The 17,693-nt window shown below is 39.9% G+C and overlaps 1 protein-coding gene and 1 long non-coding RNA gene across 4 annotated transcripts in view; one reads left to right on the top strand and one right to left on the bottom strand.

Annotated features, from left to right (window-relative positions):
* GDA (guanine deaminase) overlaps positions 1–17,693 on the top strand; it is a 130,111-nt gene that overhangs the window by 63,329 nt on the left and 49,089 nt on the right. For both annotated transcript variants that reach the window (XM_024738919.1, XM_024738920.1), the window contains exons 4-9: positions 6,609–6,696; positions 8,683–8,788; positions 10,244–10,271; positions 11,409–11,516; positions 14,803–14,910; positions 16,151–16,248. In XM_024738919.1, the coding sequence (XP_024594687.1) occupies positions 6,609–6,696; positions 8,683–8,788; positions 10,244–10,271; positions 11,409–11,516; positions 14,803–14,910; positions 16,151–16,248 (536 nt within the window). The remainder of the gene's footprint in view (positions 1–6,608; positions 6,697–8,682; positions 8,789–10,243; positions 10,272–11,408; positions 11,517–14,802; positions 14,911–16,150; positions 16,249–17,693) is intronic.
* The window catches only part of LOC112395610 (uncharacterized), a 130,866-nt gene continuing 124,862 nt past the window's right edge, over positions 11,690–17,693 (bottom strand). For both annotated transcript variants that reach the window (XR_003002409.1, XR_003002410.1), the window contains exons 3-6: positions 15,438–15,484; positions 13,997–14,103; positions 13,593–13,718; positions 11,690–11,846 (exon numbers count right to left, since the gene is read on the bottom strand). This is a non-coding gene — a long non-coding RNA (uncharacterized LOC112395610). The remainder of the gene's footprint in view (positions 11,847–13,592; positions 13,719–13,996; positions 14,104–15,437; positions 15,485–17,693) is intronic.

The raw sequence follows: 17,693 nt of genomic DNA, 5'->3' as shown, positions 1-17,693 counted from the left end.
TAGATTTGCGTATATTGAAGAATCCTTGCATTCCTGGAATAAACCTCACTTGATCATGGTGTATGATCCTTTTAATGTGCTGTTTGATTCTGTTTGCTAGTATTTTGTTGAGGATATTTGCACCTATGTTCATCAGTGATATTGGCCTGTAGTTTTCTTTCTTTGTGGCATCCTTGTATGGTTTCGGTATCAGGGTGATGGTAGCCTCGTATAATGAGTTTGGGAATGTTCCTCCCTCTGCTATATTTTGCCAGAGTTTGAGAAGGATAGGTCTTAGCTCTTCTCTAAATGTTTGATAGAATTCGCCTGTGAAGCCATCTGGTCCTGGGCTTTTGTTTGTTGGAAGATTTTTAATCACAGTTTCAATTTCATTACTTTTGAATGGTCTGTTCATATTTTCTATTTCTTCCTGGTTCAGTCTTGGAAGGTTATACCTTTCTAAGAATTTGTCCATTTCTTCCAGGTTGTCCATTTTATTAGCATAGAGTTGCTTGTAGTAGTCTCTTAGGATGGTTTGTATTTCTGCAGTGTCAGTTGTTACTTCATTTTCATTTCTAATTTTATTGATTTGAATCCTCTCCCTCTTTTTCTTGATGTGTCTGGCTAATGGTTTATCAGTTTTGTTTATCTTCTCAAAGAACCAGCTTTTAGTTTTATTGATCTTTGCTATTGTTTTCTTTGTTTCTATTTCATTTATTTCTGCTCTGATCTTTATGATTTCTTTCCTTCTGCTAACTTTGGGTTTTGCTGGTTCTCCTTTCTCTAGTTCCTTCAGTTGTAAGTTTACATTGTTTATTTGAAATTTTTCTTGTTTCTTGAGGTAGGCTTGTATAGCTATAATCTTCCCTCTTAGAACTGCTTTTGCTGCATTGCATAGGTTTTGGATCGTCGTGTTTTCATTGTCATGTGTCTCTAGGTATTTTTTGATTTCCTCTTTGATTTCTTCAGTGATCTCTTCGTTATTTAGTAACGTATTGATTAGCTTCCATGTGTTTGTGTTTTTTATGGTTTTTTCCTCGTAATTCATTTCTAGTCTCATAGCGTTGTGGTCAGAACAGATGCTTGATATGATTTCAATTTTCTTAAATTTACTGAGGCTTGATTTGTGACCCAAGATGTGATCTATCCTGGAGAATGTTCCCTGCTCATTTTAGAAGAAAAAGGAATCTGCTGTTTTTGGATGGAATGTCCTATAAATATCAATTAAATCTATTTGTGTCATTTAAAGCTTCTGTTTCCTTATTTATTTTCATTTTGGATGATCTGTGCATTGGGGTGAGGTGTTAAAGTCCCCCATTATTATTGTTTTACTGTCGATTGCCTTTTATAGCTGTTAGCAGTTGCCTTATATATTGAGGTGCTTCTATGTTGGGTATATAAATATTTATAATTGTTATATCTTCTAGGATTGATCTCTTGATCATTATGTAGTGTCCTTTCTTGTCTCTTGTAACGCTTTTATTTTAAAGTCTATTTTATCTGATATGAGTATTGCTACTCCAGCTTTGATTTCCATTTGCATGGAATATCTTTTTCCATCCCCTCACTTTCAGTCTGTATGTGTGTCTAGGTCTAAAGTGGGTCTCCTTTAGACAGCATATATATGGATCTTGTTTTTGTATCCATTCAGCAAGCCTGTGTCTTTTAGTTGGAGCATTTAATCCATTCACGTTTTAGGTAATTATCGATATGTATGTTCCTATGAGCATTTTCTTAATTGTTTTGGGTTTGTTTTTGTAGGTCATTTTTTTCTCTTGTGTTTCCCACTTAGAGAAGTTCCTTTAGCATTTGTTGTAGAGCTGGTTTGGTGGTGCTGAATTCTCTTAGCTTTTGCTTGTCTGTAAAGCTTTTGATTTCTCCATCGAATCTGAATGAGATCCTTGCTGCGTAGAGTAATCTTGGTTGTAGGTTCTTCCCTTTCATCACTTTATCATGCCATTCCCTTCTGGCTTGTAGAGTTTGTGGTGAGAAATCAGCTGTTAACCTTATGGGAGTTCCCTTGTATGTTATTTGTCATTTTTCCCTTGCTGCTTTCAATAATTTTTGTCTTTAATTTTTGCCAATTTGATTACTATGTGTCTCAGCGTGTTTCTCCTTGGGTTTATCCTGTGTGGGACTCTCTCCATGTCCTGGACTTGGGTGGCTATTTTCTTTCCCATGTTAGGGAAGTTTTCGACTATAATCTCTTCAGATATTTTCTCAGGTCCTTTCTCTCTGTCTTCTCCTTCTGGGACCGCTATAATATGAATGGTGTTGCGTTTAATGTTTTCCCAGAGGTGTCTTAGGCTGTCTTCATTTCTTTTCATTCTTTTTTCTTTATTCTCTTCTGCAGCAGTGAATTCCACCATTCTGTCTTCCAGGTCACTTATCCGTTCTGCCTCAGTTATTCTGCTATTGATTCCTTCTACTGTAGTTTTCATTTCAGTTATTGTATTGTTCATCTCTGTTTGTTTGTTCTTTAATTTTTCTAGGTCTTTGTTAAACATTTCTTGCATCTTCTCGATCTTTGCCTCAATTCGTTTTCCGAGGTCCTGGATCATCTTCATTATCATTATTCTGAATTCTTTTTCTGGAAGGTTGCCTATCTCCACTTCATTTAGTTGTTTTTCTGGGGTTTCATCTTGTTCCTTCATCTGGTACATAGCCCTCTGCCTTTTCATCCTGTCTATCTTTCTGTGGATGTGGTTTTTGTTCCACAGGCTGCAGGATTGTAGTTCTTCTTGCTTCTGCTGTCTGCCCTCTGGTGGATGTCTAAAATGTTTTAAATTTGGATCCTCTGTCTTTGTTTTGGATGTATTTTCTTAAACGATGATAATCTTTTCCAATAAGGTGGGTGACAAACAATCCAAATCCTTGAACTACCAAAAATGGTGTTACTTTCTTCTGACTCTTGATTGATGCACCACAGCTACGGAGAGAATTCTCTTTAAAATGATTTTCCCACCAGCATCCAGTGTGCTGATGTCAATCTGATTGTCATTCCCTTCTAGCTAATTTGCTGGCCTTCAGGATTTTCTTCATTCTTGAGGTTCTGAAATTTCACTTATAGATATGTTTTTGTTTTTTTCAGTCCATTTTCTTTAATATAGTATTACTTCTGTTCTGGGAAATGAATTTCCTTCTCTCTCTTTCTTGTGCATGCACACTCATTTATTTTCTCTGCCACCCCCCCAGCCCATTTCCTTTGCTCTTAGTATATTCTTCCCTCCAATCTGTTCTTTCTTTCAGCAACTCTTCTTAGAAAAATAGTGAAACTTCTGTGTATACTTTTGCGCTACATTCTCAGAGAATGCCAGTGGCTCAAATTGGCAAGTTATTAAATTCACTCTCACTGTTACAGTAGCCTGTTCCTCTGTCAAGGATACAATGTCCTATTCTATGCACGTAACAATGCTTATTTTAGAACATTTTATGCCTCTTGTTGCTTTAGTAAGTCTGACTCCTCATGTGTTCATTCAACAATATTTACTAGGCACACACGAAGATCCAGGCACGTGTCTGGTTGCTGGAGATTGAATTTGATGCCTCTGTCATGGTGTTAACTTTTCTCTTGGGTGTGTGATTATGGTAGCAAGCTAGCGCATCCTTTTCTATAGGTGACAGGCTATATAAACATCCTTTACCTGCAGCCAGAAATATATTTTTTCATGTGCAAAGTGTCTTAAAGTTTGAAAAGACTGACATTAAAATCCAGTTTTCCTAATTCTCTTGCCCTTCATTACTAACTGACATCACTGGTCTCTCTTTTTTGTTGTTGTTTTTTTAACAGTTGGCTGAAGCTGAATAGAGGCTGCTGGGATATGGCATGTTCTTCCCTATTACTTTAAGTCCAAATTATTTTCCTCCTGCAGACGTTTACGTTTCTAATCCAGCCCCATTCTAGTCAAGAGTCCTCTTATTTCACAAATGAGGAAACTGATGTTGAGAATGTAAAGCAACTTTCTCAAGGTCACACAGGTCATAATATGCAAGAAGCAAGAACTCCAGTGCAGTTTTTCCTCTGCACTTTAAAAAGCTTCTGCTATGTGTGGGGGCTGGGGGCATATGGGAAATCTCTGTACCTTCCTCTCAATTTTGTTGTGAACCTAAAACTGCTCTTAAAAAATGTCTTAAAATTTTAAAAAAGAAGAAGAAGGAAAAGCTTCTGCTTAAGACAGACCCTGCTCAGGTCAATCAGTACTTTTCCAAGTGCTGAGACAAGTCAGGCAATATCAGTTCTGATTTCTTTCTCAAACTCTTCCCACTGCCTTCTGTTCCTTTGTTTCACTCTGGTCAGGATTGTCTCTGGCACTGCTATAATCTGGGCATTACCTTTGGTTCTCCTCTGTGTTAAATTCCCATTTTCTGGACCTAAGAAGTTCTTTTTCTTTGCATTACTCTCACAGTTTTTAAAAACACATCTTCTAGGAGCTTTCTAAGCTCTTAAAGGAGAAAAACATTCAAGATTTTGTGTATCTAATCATATATATCTATTCTATTTTCACACTTGACTGATAATTTACCAGGGTATAAAATTCTACTTTAAAATAACTTCCCTCCTTAAATCAACTATACTTCAATAAAATAAATTTTTTAAAAATTAAAAAACTTTCCTCCAGAATTTTAAAGCCATTGTTCTGTTTTCAGCATCACTGGTGATAACACCAGTGCCATTGTGTTTCCTGCCATTTGTCTATGACTGGTGTTCTTTCTCTGGAACCTTTCAGAATCTTCACTTTACTTGTAGACTTAATATCTCACAATTATATGCCTTACTTGGCTTCTGTTTTTCATGCACTGAACTGAACATTCTATGAGGATTTTCAGTTTGGAGAGACTAGTATTATTTCTCAGACAATTTCACCCCCTCCATTTCCTTTAAAAAAAAATTTTTTTTTTAGAACTTTTATTCTAAATTGTTAGATCTCTTAGATTTAGCATAATTTTTTAATCTTTTCATCCTTGACTTTCATATTTCTTCTCTGAGAAATTCTCTTCTAATTTAACCTTCTGTTGACTCCCATATTTCATTTTTAACATTTTTACTTTTGGAGAGCTCTTTTTTTTTTTGTGATACGTGGGTCTCTCACTGTTGTGGCCTCTCCCGTTGCAGAGCACAGGCTCTGGACGCGCAGGCTCAGTGGCCATGGCTCAAGGGCCTAGCCACTCTGCAGCATGTGGGATCTTCCTGGACCAGGGCACGAACCCATGTCCCCTGCAACAGCAGGCAGACTTTCAACCACTGCGCCACCAAGGAAGCCCATGGAGAGCTCTTATTCTCTGATTTCTACAGCATTCTGTTCTTGTTTTGTGGATACAATATCGTCTTTCATTTCTTTGAGATTGTTAATCATAGTGTTGTTTTTTTTTTTTAAATCAAGCTTCCTTCTGACCTACAGATTGCCTGTTTCTTCCAATATTTTATCCATATTCTTTCCCTTCCTTCCTCCTAGCCACTCTGCAGCATGTGGGATCTTCCCGGACCGGGGCACGAACCCGTGTCCCCTGCATCGGCAGGCAGACTCTCAACCACTGCGCCACCAGGGAAGCCCTCCTCCAGTGTCCGTTGAACCTTAAATGTACATTCATATTTAAGTGTGATGCTCCAAGATGCTGATTGGGAGATCTGGGTGGGGTAGCATTTGTTGACTAGTAAACTTCATTATATGATGAACAGTGAAGGTAGTAAACAGCCCTTTAAATTGTGGGTCCCCAAAGTCGTGAGGACATCTTCCTTCTAGAGCCATTCATCTTCTCTAGGAAGAAGTCCTTCAGTCCTGCCAGGACTGGTGGAAACAGTACATATGGCATTTTGGGGAAGATGACCAAGGGTCCCAGAGGTCAGCCAGATGTCCGCTTAAACCTCTTCTTTTCAGCCTATGCCTCACCTTGTCCTTTTGGGCTTGTACCCTCTAAATACTATCCAGTTTCTACAAAGGGTAAATCTCTTCTCCAAGGAGCAGGTTAGGGGTGGTTGGCTGATTTCAGCAGGGAAAAGAGTCCTGCCAAGGTTTAATTATCTGTATACAGACTTTCAGCCAATTCCCTGTTAACAACCACACACTCCTCTCTCTTTCCAAGTTGCCTCCAGGTTCTTATACTTGTTTTTTCTTCTGAGAAGATGTTGAAATATTTCCGCTGCTCATGTCTCCTCTCTGCTTATGGTTTAATAAATGTTATACTCCTTTACTAGTATTTTAGTAGAGATTTGCTGAGGAAGAGAGATGGATACATTTATCAATCTGCTAGGATGAACTAAAAATCTGGTTGAATAACTGTATCCTGTAATCGCTAGAAAAACCTCATTTATTCACTCCCAGATGCAATAAAGTTTGCATATTCTTAAACAGTCCTAAAAAAATAAGGAATTACTTAGTATCACATTTAATAAATTCTGCAACACAGAACTGTGTGAATCTAGGAAATCGAAAGCATCAACTTCTCCTCTGGCTAACACTTTTAAAATATAAATACTTTTACCATTTGCCTTAACTACATTTCAGATTGAGATGGCATGCCTTTAAATAAAAACATCTTAAAATTGAAAACTAAAATTCCATTTTCATCTGTATATACCATGTGACTCTTCTGGGCACAGGCGATTCATGGTTTTTGTGATTTATTTTTAGAGGAGAACACTAAAGAATGGAACAACCACAGCTTGTTACTTTGCAACAATTCACACTGACTCATCGCTGCTCCTTGCGGAAATTACAGGTGAGGAGATGAAAGGATGATTTACGGGCACGTGAAGCATGTCCAGACCATGCCAGCAGTGGCTTATACTTGTGAGCAGTCCTGCCTTTTAATTGCTAGAATTTAAGCACTGCATTTCTTGCAAGTAATTAGGTATTTGTGTATCACTGTGGCCCTTGAACTTTTTCTGTTGTTTAAGTAATTTATTTACTTTTAGTTTTTGGCTGCAGAATGATGTAAATGGATCTGAATTTTGTGTATTAATTTAGGGCTTTTTGGAGCAGGTTTACTAATTCTAGCAATAGCAACAGTTTATCAGCAGATAGATCTTAGCTGTTGGCTAGACTCAGGGCACTATGCTAGATGCAGGGAACACAGTAAAACGGAAAATAGTCTCTGCCCTTGAGGAGCCAGACAGGATTAACTGATTAATAGGTACATCCGCTGATTAATGACTTTAGTAATAGCTGTAGTGCTTTTACTAGATGCCTGGTATTGTGCAAAGAACTCTACGTGGGTTAGTTCAGCTCAGTTGCAAACAGCCTTCTGGAGCAGTTATTCAGGTCCTTGTGTTACAGATGGATAAACTGATGCTCAGAGAGGTTATGTAACATGCCCAAGTCACACAGCTAGTAAGCAGAGCTGAGACTGGATTTACACTGATGATTCCAAAACTTGTACTCAGTACAGTGCCTAGCACATAGCAAGTGCTCAGTAAATACTGTTGACTGATGTGCTGACGCTACTGCTTGCTGGCCAAGGTAGTTTATACCAAAGACTTCAAGGGTGACACTGAAAGTAAATATTGCAAATTTTGGAGGAGACAGAATGAACCCAGAATTGGATCACCTGGGAAGATTTCATCGAAGGGATCTTTATTTTTTTTTTTTTTTTTTTTTTTTTTTGTGGTACGCGGGCCTCTCACTGTTGCGGCCTCTCCCGTTGCAGAGCACAGGCTCCGGACGCGCAGGCCCAGCGGCCATGGGTCACGGGTCCAGCCGCTCCGCGGCATGTGGGATCCTCCCGGACCGGGGCACGAACCCGCGTCCCCTGCATCGGCAGGCGGATTCTCAACCACTGCGCCACCAGGGAAGCCCCGAAGGGATCTTTAAATTGGGCTTTGAAGGGAAGATAAAATGAGGAGAGAGGAAAATGCCTTTCAGACAGGAAAGATGACATGGGGTTTGGGTATGGGGACACGAACGTTCATAGTGGATATACAGGAGGCAGGGAACAGAGTAGCTGAACTAAAGGGAAGGATTCATGGCATGGTGGGATGGGAGAGGTTGGGCAGAGGGGATGGTTCAGTCTCTGGAGAGATTCAAATATGCATCAGACTCAAAAAAGTTTTCAGCGAGATGAGGTATGTGATGAAGGTGGTGTTTTAAGGAAGAGTAATCTAATGGCCAGGTATTACAGTGAATTACAGGGGAAAGGGAGAGATAGAAAGACTTCTGAAAGACTCAAGACAGAAGTGGAGACATTGTTGAAAAAATGAACATTGCCTCATGTAGCATCAACTTTCTAGCTGAAGTAGAATTCCTCTAGCACCTTTGATAAGCATGAGGTTCTTCGGTGCTGAGAACTGCTGGTAGGAGTAAGTAAAATCCCCCACAGGTAATGATACTGGCACTGCTACACTTAAGAATAGCGACGGTATCTTTTCTAAGCCCGTGTGCCAGCCACTTTACATACATTATTGGGTATAGTCCTCATAACCCTGCACATAGCAGAGGACACTGGGCACATCTGGGTTTAGACCTTAAGCAAATAATATCCTTCATTCTGGGAGTAATCAGAGGAGTAAGGTGCTAACGGGAGAACCTTTACTACTTACAGAATTGATCGAGGTCTTGTTGTTATGGTTCTTAAATGGTGTGATGATCTTCTACATTCTCACTTATGTTTTTATAACGATTTTAATTTAAGATGTTTTAAAGAGGCTTAGGAAAGGTACAGTTTGGGAAAGAAACACGACTTTAGATTCTTTTTGTGTGTGTCTCACAGATAAATTCGGGCAGCGGGCATTTGTGGGCAAAGTCTGCATGGATTTGAATGACACTGTTCCAGAATACAAGGAAACCACTGAGGAATCAATCAAGGAAACAGAGAGGTATGTTTGTCTTGATTTGTCTTATGGATGGAGTTGGAGATGGGAAAAAGAGACCTCTTTAACCCAGGCAGAATGTGCACATATATCACTGCCTGGGTTTGCCTAACTTCATGAAATTGATCTGATCCTAAGGAAAATGTTGCATGTCAGTACTATTTTTGTATATCAAATCATATTTTAAAGCCTCTGGGAACTTGTTATAGGAGCCCTAGGGCAAATCCCTTTATAAAATGAAGGAGTTTTTAAAAAGTAAATGATTTACTCACTCCCTGTCATTCGTTGTAGATCGGGGCTTCTCCTGTAGATTAAACTTGCACTAAGTGTCTGTGGCCTGCTCATTAAATTACTTTTGGTTGTGGGTCATCCTATTGCTTGAGATCATGTGCTTTTGTTATGTTCTTTTTATTTTACACGGGGATATGCTAGTGATACCATAGGTACTTTTTCTATATTTCTTTAATGGCTTTTCCATGGTGCCTTGAGGATTTGACAAGGAATTGTGTTGTATGACACTCAACATCCAAGAGATATAGAAGAAAATTCTTTAGCTTTAAATCTTGCCTAAGACCAAACATATCCTGACGCAAGTTTGAGAAGTCCAGCTTTTCTCCATTCCCCAGGCCTCCTTCACCTTAAGTGTGTCCTCTGTAAAGGGTGGCTTAGGTGCTGCTATGTTCCCATAGAGAGAAGGAAGCACACACTTTCCCTTTAGCATTTGGCCATATGCTCAACTTTTCTGTGAATCTGTGTTTGTGGGAATAGTGAACCCTGATTCACATTTTATTCTTAAACAAAGGATTACCAGAAAGCAGGAAGCTATAGCTCATAAATATTTCCAGCCAGGGCAGAAACAGTCATTTCATAGGCCCTATGGATACCACCATCCCTGCAGATATAATTGGTAAGATCACCATCCTTGTCACTACCCATTTCACAACCATGTCTGGCCTATTCCTTCTGCTTTACTCCAACATCCATGCCCAGTAGGACTCAGCCTTTGAAAATAAATGATGCTATTGTGATTTTGTGAGCAAGCAGCTTCCACTTTAGGGAAACTGGGAGTAGAGAGCCCAATGCCTTCTAAACACCTTCAGATACATAGGACTCCATGACTCTGATATCCACGGAACATAACATACTACAGTATTCCCCCAAACAGAGCTTAAGCTAGTAGAATGGCTTGAGTGCTGTGGGAATACTTGTGAACGGCCCGGCTGATGTTAGATGATAAAATTGCATTTCCTTGTGATTTTGCACTCCATCGCTCTGGCTGCAAATGAGAAAGCAGGGTAATTACTGCTTGCTAATCCTTAATTAGTGGTGGTGAAACATGTGCAGCATTAGAAATGTTTACATGGAAATTAGGACACGTAAGGCTCATGTTTTCGTGCTTTTAAAAAATTAATTTCAAAAATGCCTGAATGTTCTAACTTCCCGTTTGTTGCTTTATTTCAGATTTGTGTCAGAAATGCTCCAAAGGAATGTAAGTAAACTTGTTCCCAGCTCGCTTTTTAATTGCCTTCCTGTTAGTTGTAGGATTTGTTCTTAAGCTGTTTGGTAGAGATTAGCCTGTGTACATTTGGCCTATTCCATGCATGCAGAAGTATTTTCCTAAAGCCTTAAATTGTTTTCATGGTGGATGCATCAACTCAGCTCAGGAAGGTCAGGCATTTTTTACTTTCTCAGTGGTTTTCCCTCCCTCTCCTCTGGGACCTTCTCATTTCATAGGACAGGCCGGTGAGGAGGCAGGAGAGGGCTTCATGCATGTAGACAGATTGGTGGCAACTGGATGCTGTGGCGTGGTTTGTTGGCTGCATCACCCTTGGCTCTGGCCTCTTGTACCCCCTGATCTGGTCTGAAACACAGGTGGTGTCCAGCCCTGATGCCCCAGCCAGACTGCCTTGGTCCACAGATGCGTGCATGTCGTGTGGCCTGCAGGCACTCAGCCAGGCACCCCCGTTCCACAGTGCCCTGGTGTTGGTGATCCTGTGAAGACAGTGCTGTTTTCTGTCCCACCCCCAGCAGGCTTGTCTATGGCTCTGCTGTGCTGTCTCTTAGATTTGCAAACCAGACTCTTCCCTCACCAATTTTTAAGGTCTGACTGGAAGCCATAGGAAACCTCAGTATTCTAATCTTGGGAGACCTAGGTGCAGCTTTGTGGATCCTTATCCTTGCCGCTCTTCTATGAGTCCTTCTCTACTGCTCAGCCACAAAGGTGACATCAGAGCCATGCCTGCAACTAAGTAAAAGTCCTCAGGGAGGCCATGGCCAGCATACCACCCCAAGATGTAGAAAGGGGAACAGGCCACCACTTCATTCTTAGTCTTCCCAGCACTCTCCCTTAAAAGGTCTCCTCTGCCTCCTAATTCTCTTCATAAAAGCCACCCAGTCTAGGCCTGGTCTGAGCCTTCACGTGCCTTGCGTTTGAGATGGGATCTTCTTCCATTGAACTTGGTGCTACAGAATATACCCTTCCTTGTTCTCATCCGTGAGCCATTTCCATGAAATCCAGCACTTCTACCCACTCCTGGAATGAAGGACTGTCCCTAGCGATAAAGACATAAAATCATTTTGTGGTATGATATGCATTTCCTTACCAAGTGTTTTTGATTATTTCTAGTATTCTAGAGTGCAGCCCATAGTGACACCACGTTTTTCCCTTTCCTGCTCTGAGACTTTGTTGGGTGAACTTGGAAACATTGCGAAGACCCATGATTTGCACATTCAGGTGGGTGTTTTTCTCCTATTTGCCTCTGTCTAGACCTGCAAGACTTCTCTGTACCCTAAATTCTGGCAGTAATCTCGTAATCTCCAATTCTTTTACTGAGATGATGGAGGAGGTGGGTTTCCCCTTTTCTCTTTTAGTTCTTTTGGTTGGCAATTAACATGACATAAAGCAGATTAACAGGAGAAAATCAAATTTATTATGTGCATACAGGAAATCCACATAAGTATGAAGAATTCCAAAGACAGCAAGGCAAGGTGAGGTATATATATATCCTGGACTAAGTAGAAGGAAACAGGGCTCTGAGGTTTCAAGGGGAAATAAGGTAATTCACTGGAAGATAAAAAGAGTTAATATTTGGTAAACAAAAGTTTGCTGAACCATTCAAAGACAATGGGACACAGACAAGTTTGATTAAATGGGCTTGCTAGGTTCCTCTTGTCTACTATGCCTAATACCTTACTACAGTTATCTATGGTAATAGCTCCTTCCTGGGACAACCCTCCTATCTTAAATTCTTTTAGGTGGTAAGGAGGGAGTTCAAAGGTTCTTCCTGAGTCTTTCGAGCATTGATTGGTTTTTAACTCAAAATAATCTACATGGGCTTCCCTGGTGGCACAGTGGTTGGGAGTCCGCCTGCCTATGGGGGGCGAGGGTTCGTGCCTCGGTCCAGGAGGATCCCACGTGCTGTGGAGCGGCTGGGCCTGTAAGCCATGGCCACTGGGCCTGCACATCCGGAGCCTGTGCTCCGCGGCGGGAGAGGCCGCAGTGGTGGGAGGCCCACGTACTGCAAAAATAATAATAATAATCTACATGCCAGAGTGGCACATCATGGGGGCGGCCTGCCTTTAGCCCCATAAGATCTCAAGATACAGCATCACAGGACATAAGGTCCCTTACAGATATCACCTAAATCTAGTTCTTTAATTTTTTAGTTAAAAAAAGTTAAGAAACCTGAAGTTCCTTTTGCCTTCAATCTTCCCTGATCTGGCTCCGAGAGATGAGAACATCTTAAGTAACCAAGCAAGATCAATGGCAAACTGGTTACCTGTTCTCTGTAGGATACATTTAATGCATTTCTTTCCTGCTCTCTTTTCTTTGATACTTTCTCAGTGTTCTAGTCCTTCCTTTTTCAAGGAACCGTCTATTATTTGAAAAGCCAAAAAGAACCTAATTTCCACCTTACCAAAATGGATTTAAAAGCCCTTTTGTTCCAAGTTTCTTAATTTAAAATCAGGAACAAAACAGTATATCTTACTTTGTCATTAAGCGGTTGCAATTTAGGGATAAAACACTTTCTAAATCTTCCAGCTGGGTTAAAATTGGGACCTCCCCTTCCCCCATCCAAACTTCATTACATACTGCACTAAAATTCTCCCTCTTAAGAGCTATCTTTAAACAAAGGGCGTGTGGGGGAAAGGAAGCACATAGATCCTTTATCATTTTTTAGGGTGGAAGTGTTTGTTTTTTTTTTTAAGATTTATCTTGTTAGGACTCATTAACTATTTTCATTTTTACCCCCTTTTTCTTTTTTGATGGGCTGTGATACTCAATCCCACACAACAATTGCCGGGGAGGAAAAAGTTATCCTTGACCTATTTAGGGTCCCTGACTGGGCCTGAAAGCTAAACTGACAAAGCTAAACAAGAGAAAAGCATACAAATTTATTTCATATAAGGTTTACATGGCACAGGAGCCTTTATAAGGAAACAAAGACACAAAGAAACAGACCTGAGTATTTTTATGTTAGGTGTGGTGACAAGTGTACAGTCCTGGAGGAACATAAGTTAAGGAGTACGAGGTAAGTGTATTAGCAAGGCCTGTTTCTTCTTGGTTCTCTTTGTCTTCAGAGATAAGGATGCTCCTTTCCTCTATGTATAGGGCAGGCGCCTCTCATTTACAAGAGCCTGTGCTCCGGTCACAGGGGAAAAGGGTGGGGGCAAAATCAGAGTGACCTTCCTGCTTCTGCCATTTTCTCAAACCCCTTCGGCATAAAGTATTCAGTATCCCAAGGTGGCATATTTTGGGTTCGTGTGTCCCAATCCCAGAAACACTCAACAAAATCAAGTATATACTTACTGGCGTTGTATATATGTGTATAAGTGCATATACTCAAATCTATCAAAATGACACAAATCTCTTCTGATGCCCATGCCCATTTCTTCAGTGGTCTGGAGTTCCTCAAGGCCAAGGATAGAACTCATTCTGCAGGTAGAACATTCTGTTTTTAGTCCATTGCTGTTGTTTTCTTTCATTTATTTGGTTATGCATACTCTACCTCAAGGAGAAAGGGAAATGGCATTGCTGTTCTTGGAAGTGGTAACTTGCTCATGAGTTATTTCCCATAATATATGGTCATCATCAGCTGGTCAGAAATGATTTTTGTTTTAGGTGAGGGGCTGGGATGGTGACACTTACGTTGTGTCTGCAGTCTCAGGTTTGTGATGCCCTGGAGCAAGGACAGTGTGGGGGCCAGGACTCACCTGTTTTGCTTGTGTGTGGATTCTCATAGGCTCTTTCTTGACGACCGCAGGACTGCCTAGCTCTGTTATTTTCCAACTGTTTCCTGCAGAAGAACTCATCCTGGAAGCTGACAAAGGAGATAGAATGGGGACAGGGTCCCAGAGTCCTAACCCTGCTTCATCCTGCGTAGCAACTTGTTTATGCTGTTTACATATTGAATTTCTATGATTTTTAAAATAAGAATAACACATCTAAAGCTAAAAGAATTTGGAAAATCACTCATCTATCCCAACGCTTTTATTTGAGAGATGAGAACATGGAGGCCCAAAGAGAAAACAATGGACTCAACCGTAAGGCACATAACTAGGGTCAGAACTTGGGCTAAAATTCAGCTTTTTATTTCAAATTTCAGCTTTCTATGAGTGAACCATGCTCTGTCCTTTTGATGGCCAATGAACTCTTCTTAAACGGCCAACACCAGAAGTAGTAGGTGACCGACCATGAATATAGCTAGGCTCTTGACTCTCTACAAGGAGTACTTTTTATTTTTACTTATTCTTGCTATAGTTTGGAATTTGAAAAGACTTTGTCAGAAAAACATCACATGGGTTAGGGTTAGGATATTACATGTTCATATAATTACATTTTCATAGTTTCTTTGTCATATATATCTTATATAATAAGAATTGTTTCAAATAAAATACACAAGAATCTTCTTTTTTTTTTACATAGGCAAGTAGGAACCATCCATATCATTTGGGGGTAGGAAGTATAATTTCTAATGGTATTTTACATTAAAAAATTGAAAATATTTCTTTTCTTTTAGAGCCATATAAGTGAAAATCATGATGAAGTTAAAGCTGTGAAAAACTTATACCCCGGTTATAAAAACTACACAGATGTGTATGATAAAAACAACCTTCTGACAAATAAGGTAAGTTGTCCATCATGATATAATGTATATGAAGTACGGCACATTTATCTAAATTTTAAAATCTCAGTAGTAATATTCAGACTTCTATAACACACATGCATTTCCCAAACTCAAGTACAGAGTGTGCATACGCATGTGTGCATAGAATTAAAAATGGGCCTGAAGTTTCATCCCTAACGAATAAATCATGAAATTTATTGGTAAATAAATCTAGAAGCTTCTTTGAGGTGGGACTGTCATGTGGTCCAAGGACATTTTGTCAGTATCCATTAGTGACAATGTGCATTCCTCTGAGTTAGAAAATGTATTTCTGAAGATCCATTCTGTAAGGACTATGAATAGGGATGTTAATTACATATGAAAGTTAAAAAATGGCTATCAGTGGGAAATTGTTTAAATTATAGAACATACATAATTAGAATTTTATCCAACATTCACAAAGAATGAAGTATACAGACTTACAAGGAAGAGTGTCTGTACAGTATTGTTTGATATGTGTGTATACGTGCGGGTGCGTGCTCACTTACCAAACACTGTCTGGAAGACACACATTGAACGTTAAAAGTGATCCTTCCTGAGGGAGAAAGCAGAGGACTTTTTACTTTTTATTTTTAAACACTCTAAGATTGCTTTGTAAAAGAAATGAGTATTACTACATTTATCATTGAACAATTTTAAGTTAATTAAAATTAATATGAGTGAGGAGAGACCTCATTACAACAATATACCCCCTGGCCTTGGCATTTAATGAAATGTATGAACTGCATGGAGAGTTTAACTATTACAGCAAATAAACTCTTAGGGACTTTGTGCTCAGATCTGAATGTGACTGCTTTGAAAGGTTAATACTCTGCACAGATCTTGTTTATGCTACATCATAATTTTCATCCTCCTCTACATATATTTCTATATAATTAATAAATTAGCCTTCAGTCTGCATGTTAATTTTACTTGCATAGAGGTCAACTGGACCAACCCTCATTTATTTTATAGATTAAAAAAAGAGAGAAAAAGATCCACAAATGTGTGGGACTTTCGTAATCCAATGTTTTCACAGGCCTTTTCTGAGGTGTAACTTGGGCACAGTGATTTTATACATACAGGTACTCTCAATGTTCTTGTGAAGATGATAACAGGTAAGTCCCAGCTTTTATGTGCACCTATAATATCTTGCTGTGAGTGAGGACTGACTTAAGCATTTTTGAGTGGTAGACTCCACATAGGATGCTCTTCTCTCCAGACAGTGATGGCACATGGCTGCTACCTTTCTGAAGAAGAACTGGATGTATTCAGGGAACGAGGAGCATCCATCTCGCATTGTCCCAATTCTAACTTATCGTAAGTAGGCAATTATTGATTAGTAGATTATGAACGTTTGGGTTGCAAAGTAGCAGCCAAATACCTTTGTTTTCTCAGTCATTCCTCCAGTATCTCTCTTCCGTGGTTATGTTCAATTGGGATGGGAACTAGATAGAAGGATACCTACCTATACTGTATTGGGGAGACAGCACTTAAAAGAGGCTATTTTTTGCAGGGTATGCATTTGAAGAGCACCACATCTCTTAAAATTTCTGAGTTTGCACAAAACAGAACAATAGGAAATAGAGTTCAAAGCCAATAGCACTGATAACTTAGAGCTAAGGACTGAAAGAGTGGGTGTGCCAACCAGGTGTTCCAGAGAGAGTGTACTGACCTCTTACTACTTTGTGTTGTACAAACTACTAGAAATGTGCACATTACCAGAAATGGTGCAATGCTACTAGAAGCCAGCACCCTTCAGAAAATGTCATGCTGTTATATCTGACGAGATGCACTTAGGAGGGAACTTGTCCTACTGTAATTCACGCAAACAAAATTTTTATTTATACCTGGTTCATAACCTTTGAAAGGTTATAGGTGCATAAGGGAATCAGATGAAACTTGTGGTCTGGATCCTCAGAAAAAAAAAGCCCATAGAGGGCTTCCCCGGTGGCACAGTGGTTGAGAGTCCGCCTGCCGGTGCAGGGGACATGGGTTCGTGCCCCAGTCTGGGAAGATCCCACATGCCGCGGAGCGGCTAGGCTCGTGAGCCATGGCCGCTGAGCCTGTGCTCCGCAGTGGGAGATAAACGAAAAAAAAAAAAAAAAAAGCCCATAGACATAAAAATGCTGCATCTAATTTCAGGGAATTCATAGATTCCATAATGCCAGTCCTTGGGTGCTAGGCTAAGAATTCATGCTCCACGATTAGATACAGAAAGGATTTCTCATTTCTTGTGTTAGTTGGCTCAGAACAGAGCTAGAGGCAGGTTGGGGTGGATCATTCATTCAATAAATTTATTAGCTTCTGCTAGATGATCATATGGTTTTTATCCTTCAATTTGTTAATATGGTGTATCACATTGATTGTGTATATTGAAGAATCCTTGCATTCCTGGGATAAACCCCACTTGATCATGGTGTATCATCCTTTTTATGTGCTGTTGGATTCCGTTTGCCAGTATTTTGTTAAGGAGTTTTGCATCTATGTTCATCAGTGATATTGGCCTGTAGTTTTACTTCGTATCCTTACCTGTTTTAGAGTTCTTGCAGAAGCAGAACATGACGTGAGGATTTATGTACAAGTAATTTATTTGGGAGGTGATCTCAGGAAGCACCTTTATGGGGTGAGACAGAGAAGGGAAGGAAGACAGTAAAGAGCACATCACCAAGCTAGTTACCACCATGGGTTCCTGGAATTTAATCCTTCTGGAAAACTCAGCAAGCCAGTGTACAAAGCAGACCTCAAAGACAACGTGCCCAAGG

Source organism: Neophocaena asiaeorientalis, unplaced genomic scaffold (assembly GCF_003031525.2).
Source record: "Neophocaena asiaeorientalis asiaeorientalis breed wild unplaced genomic scaffold, Neophocaena_asiaeorientalis_V1.1 scaffold249, whole genome shotgun sequence".
Taxonomy (NCBI): domain Eukaryota; kingdom Metazoa; phylum Chordata; class Mammalia; order Artiodactyla; family Phocoenidae; genus Neophocaena; species Neophocaena asiaeorientalis.
Note: the sequence above shows the minus strand (reverse complement) of the source record. Positions and strands in the feature narration are given on the sequence as shown.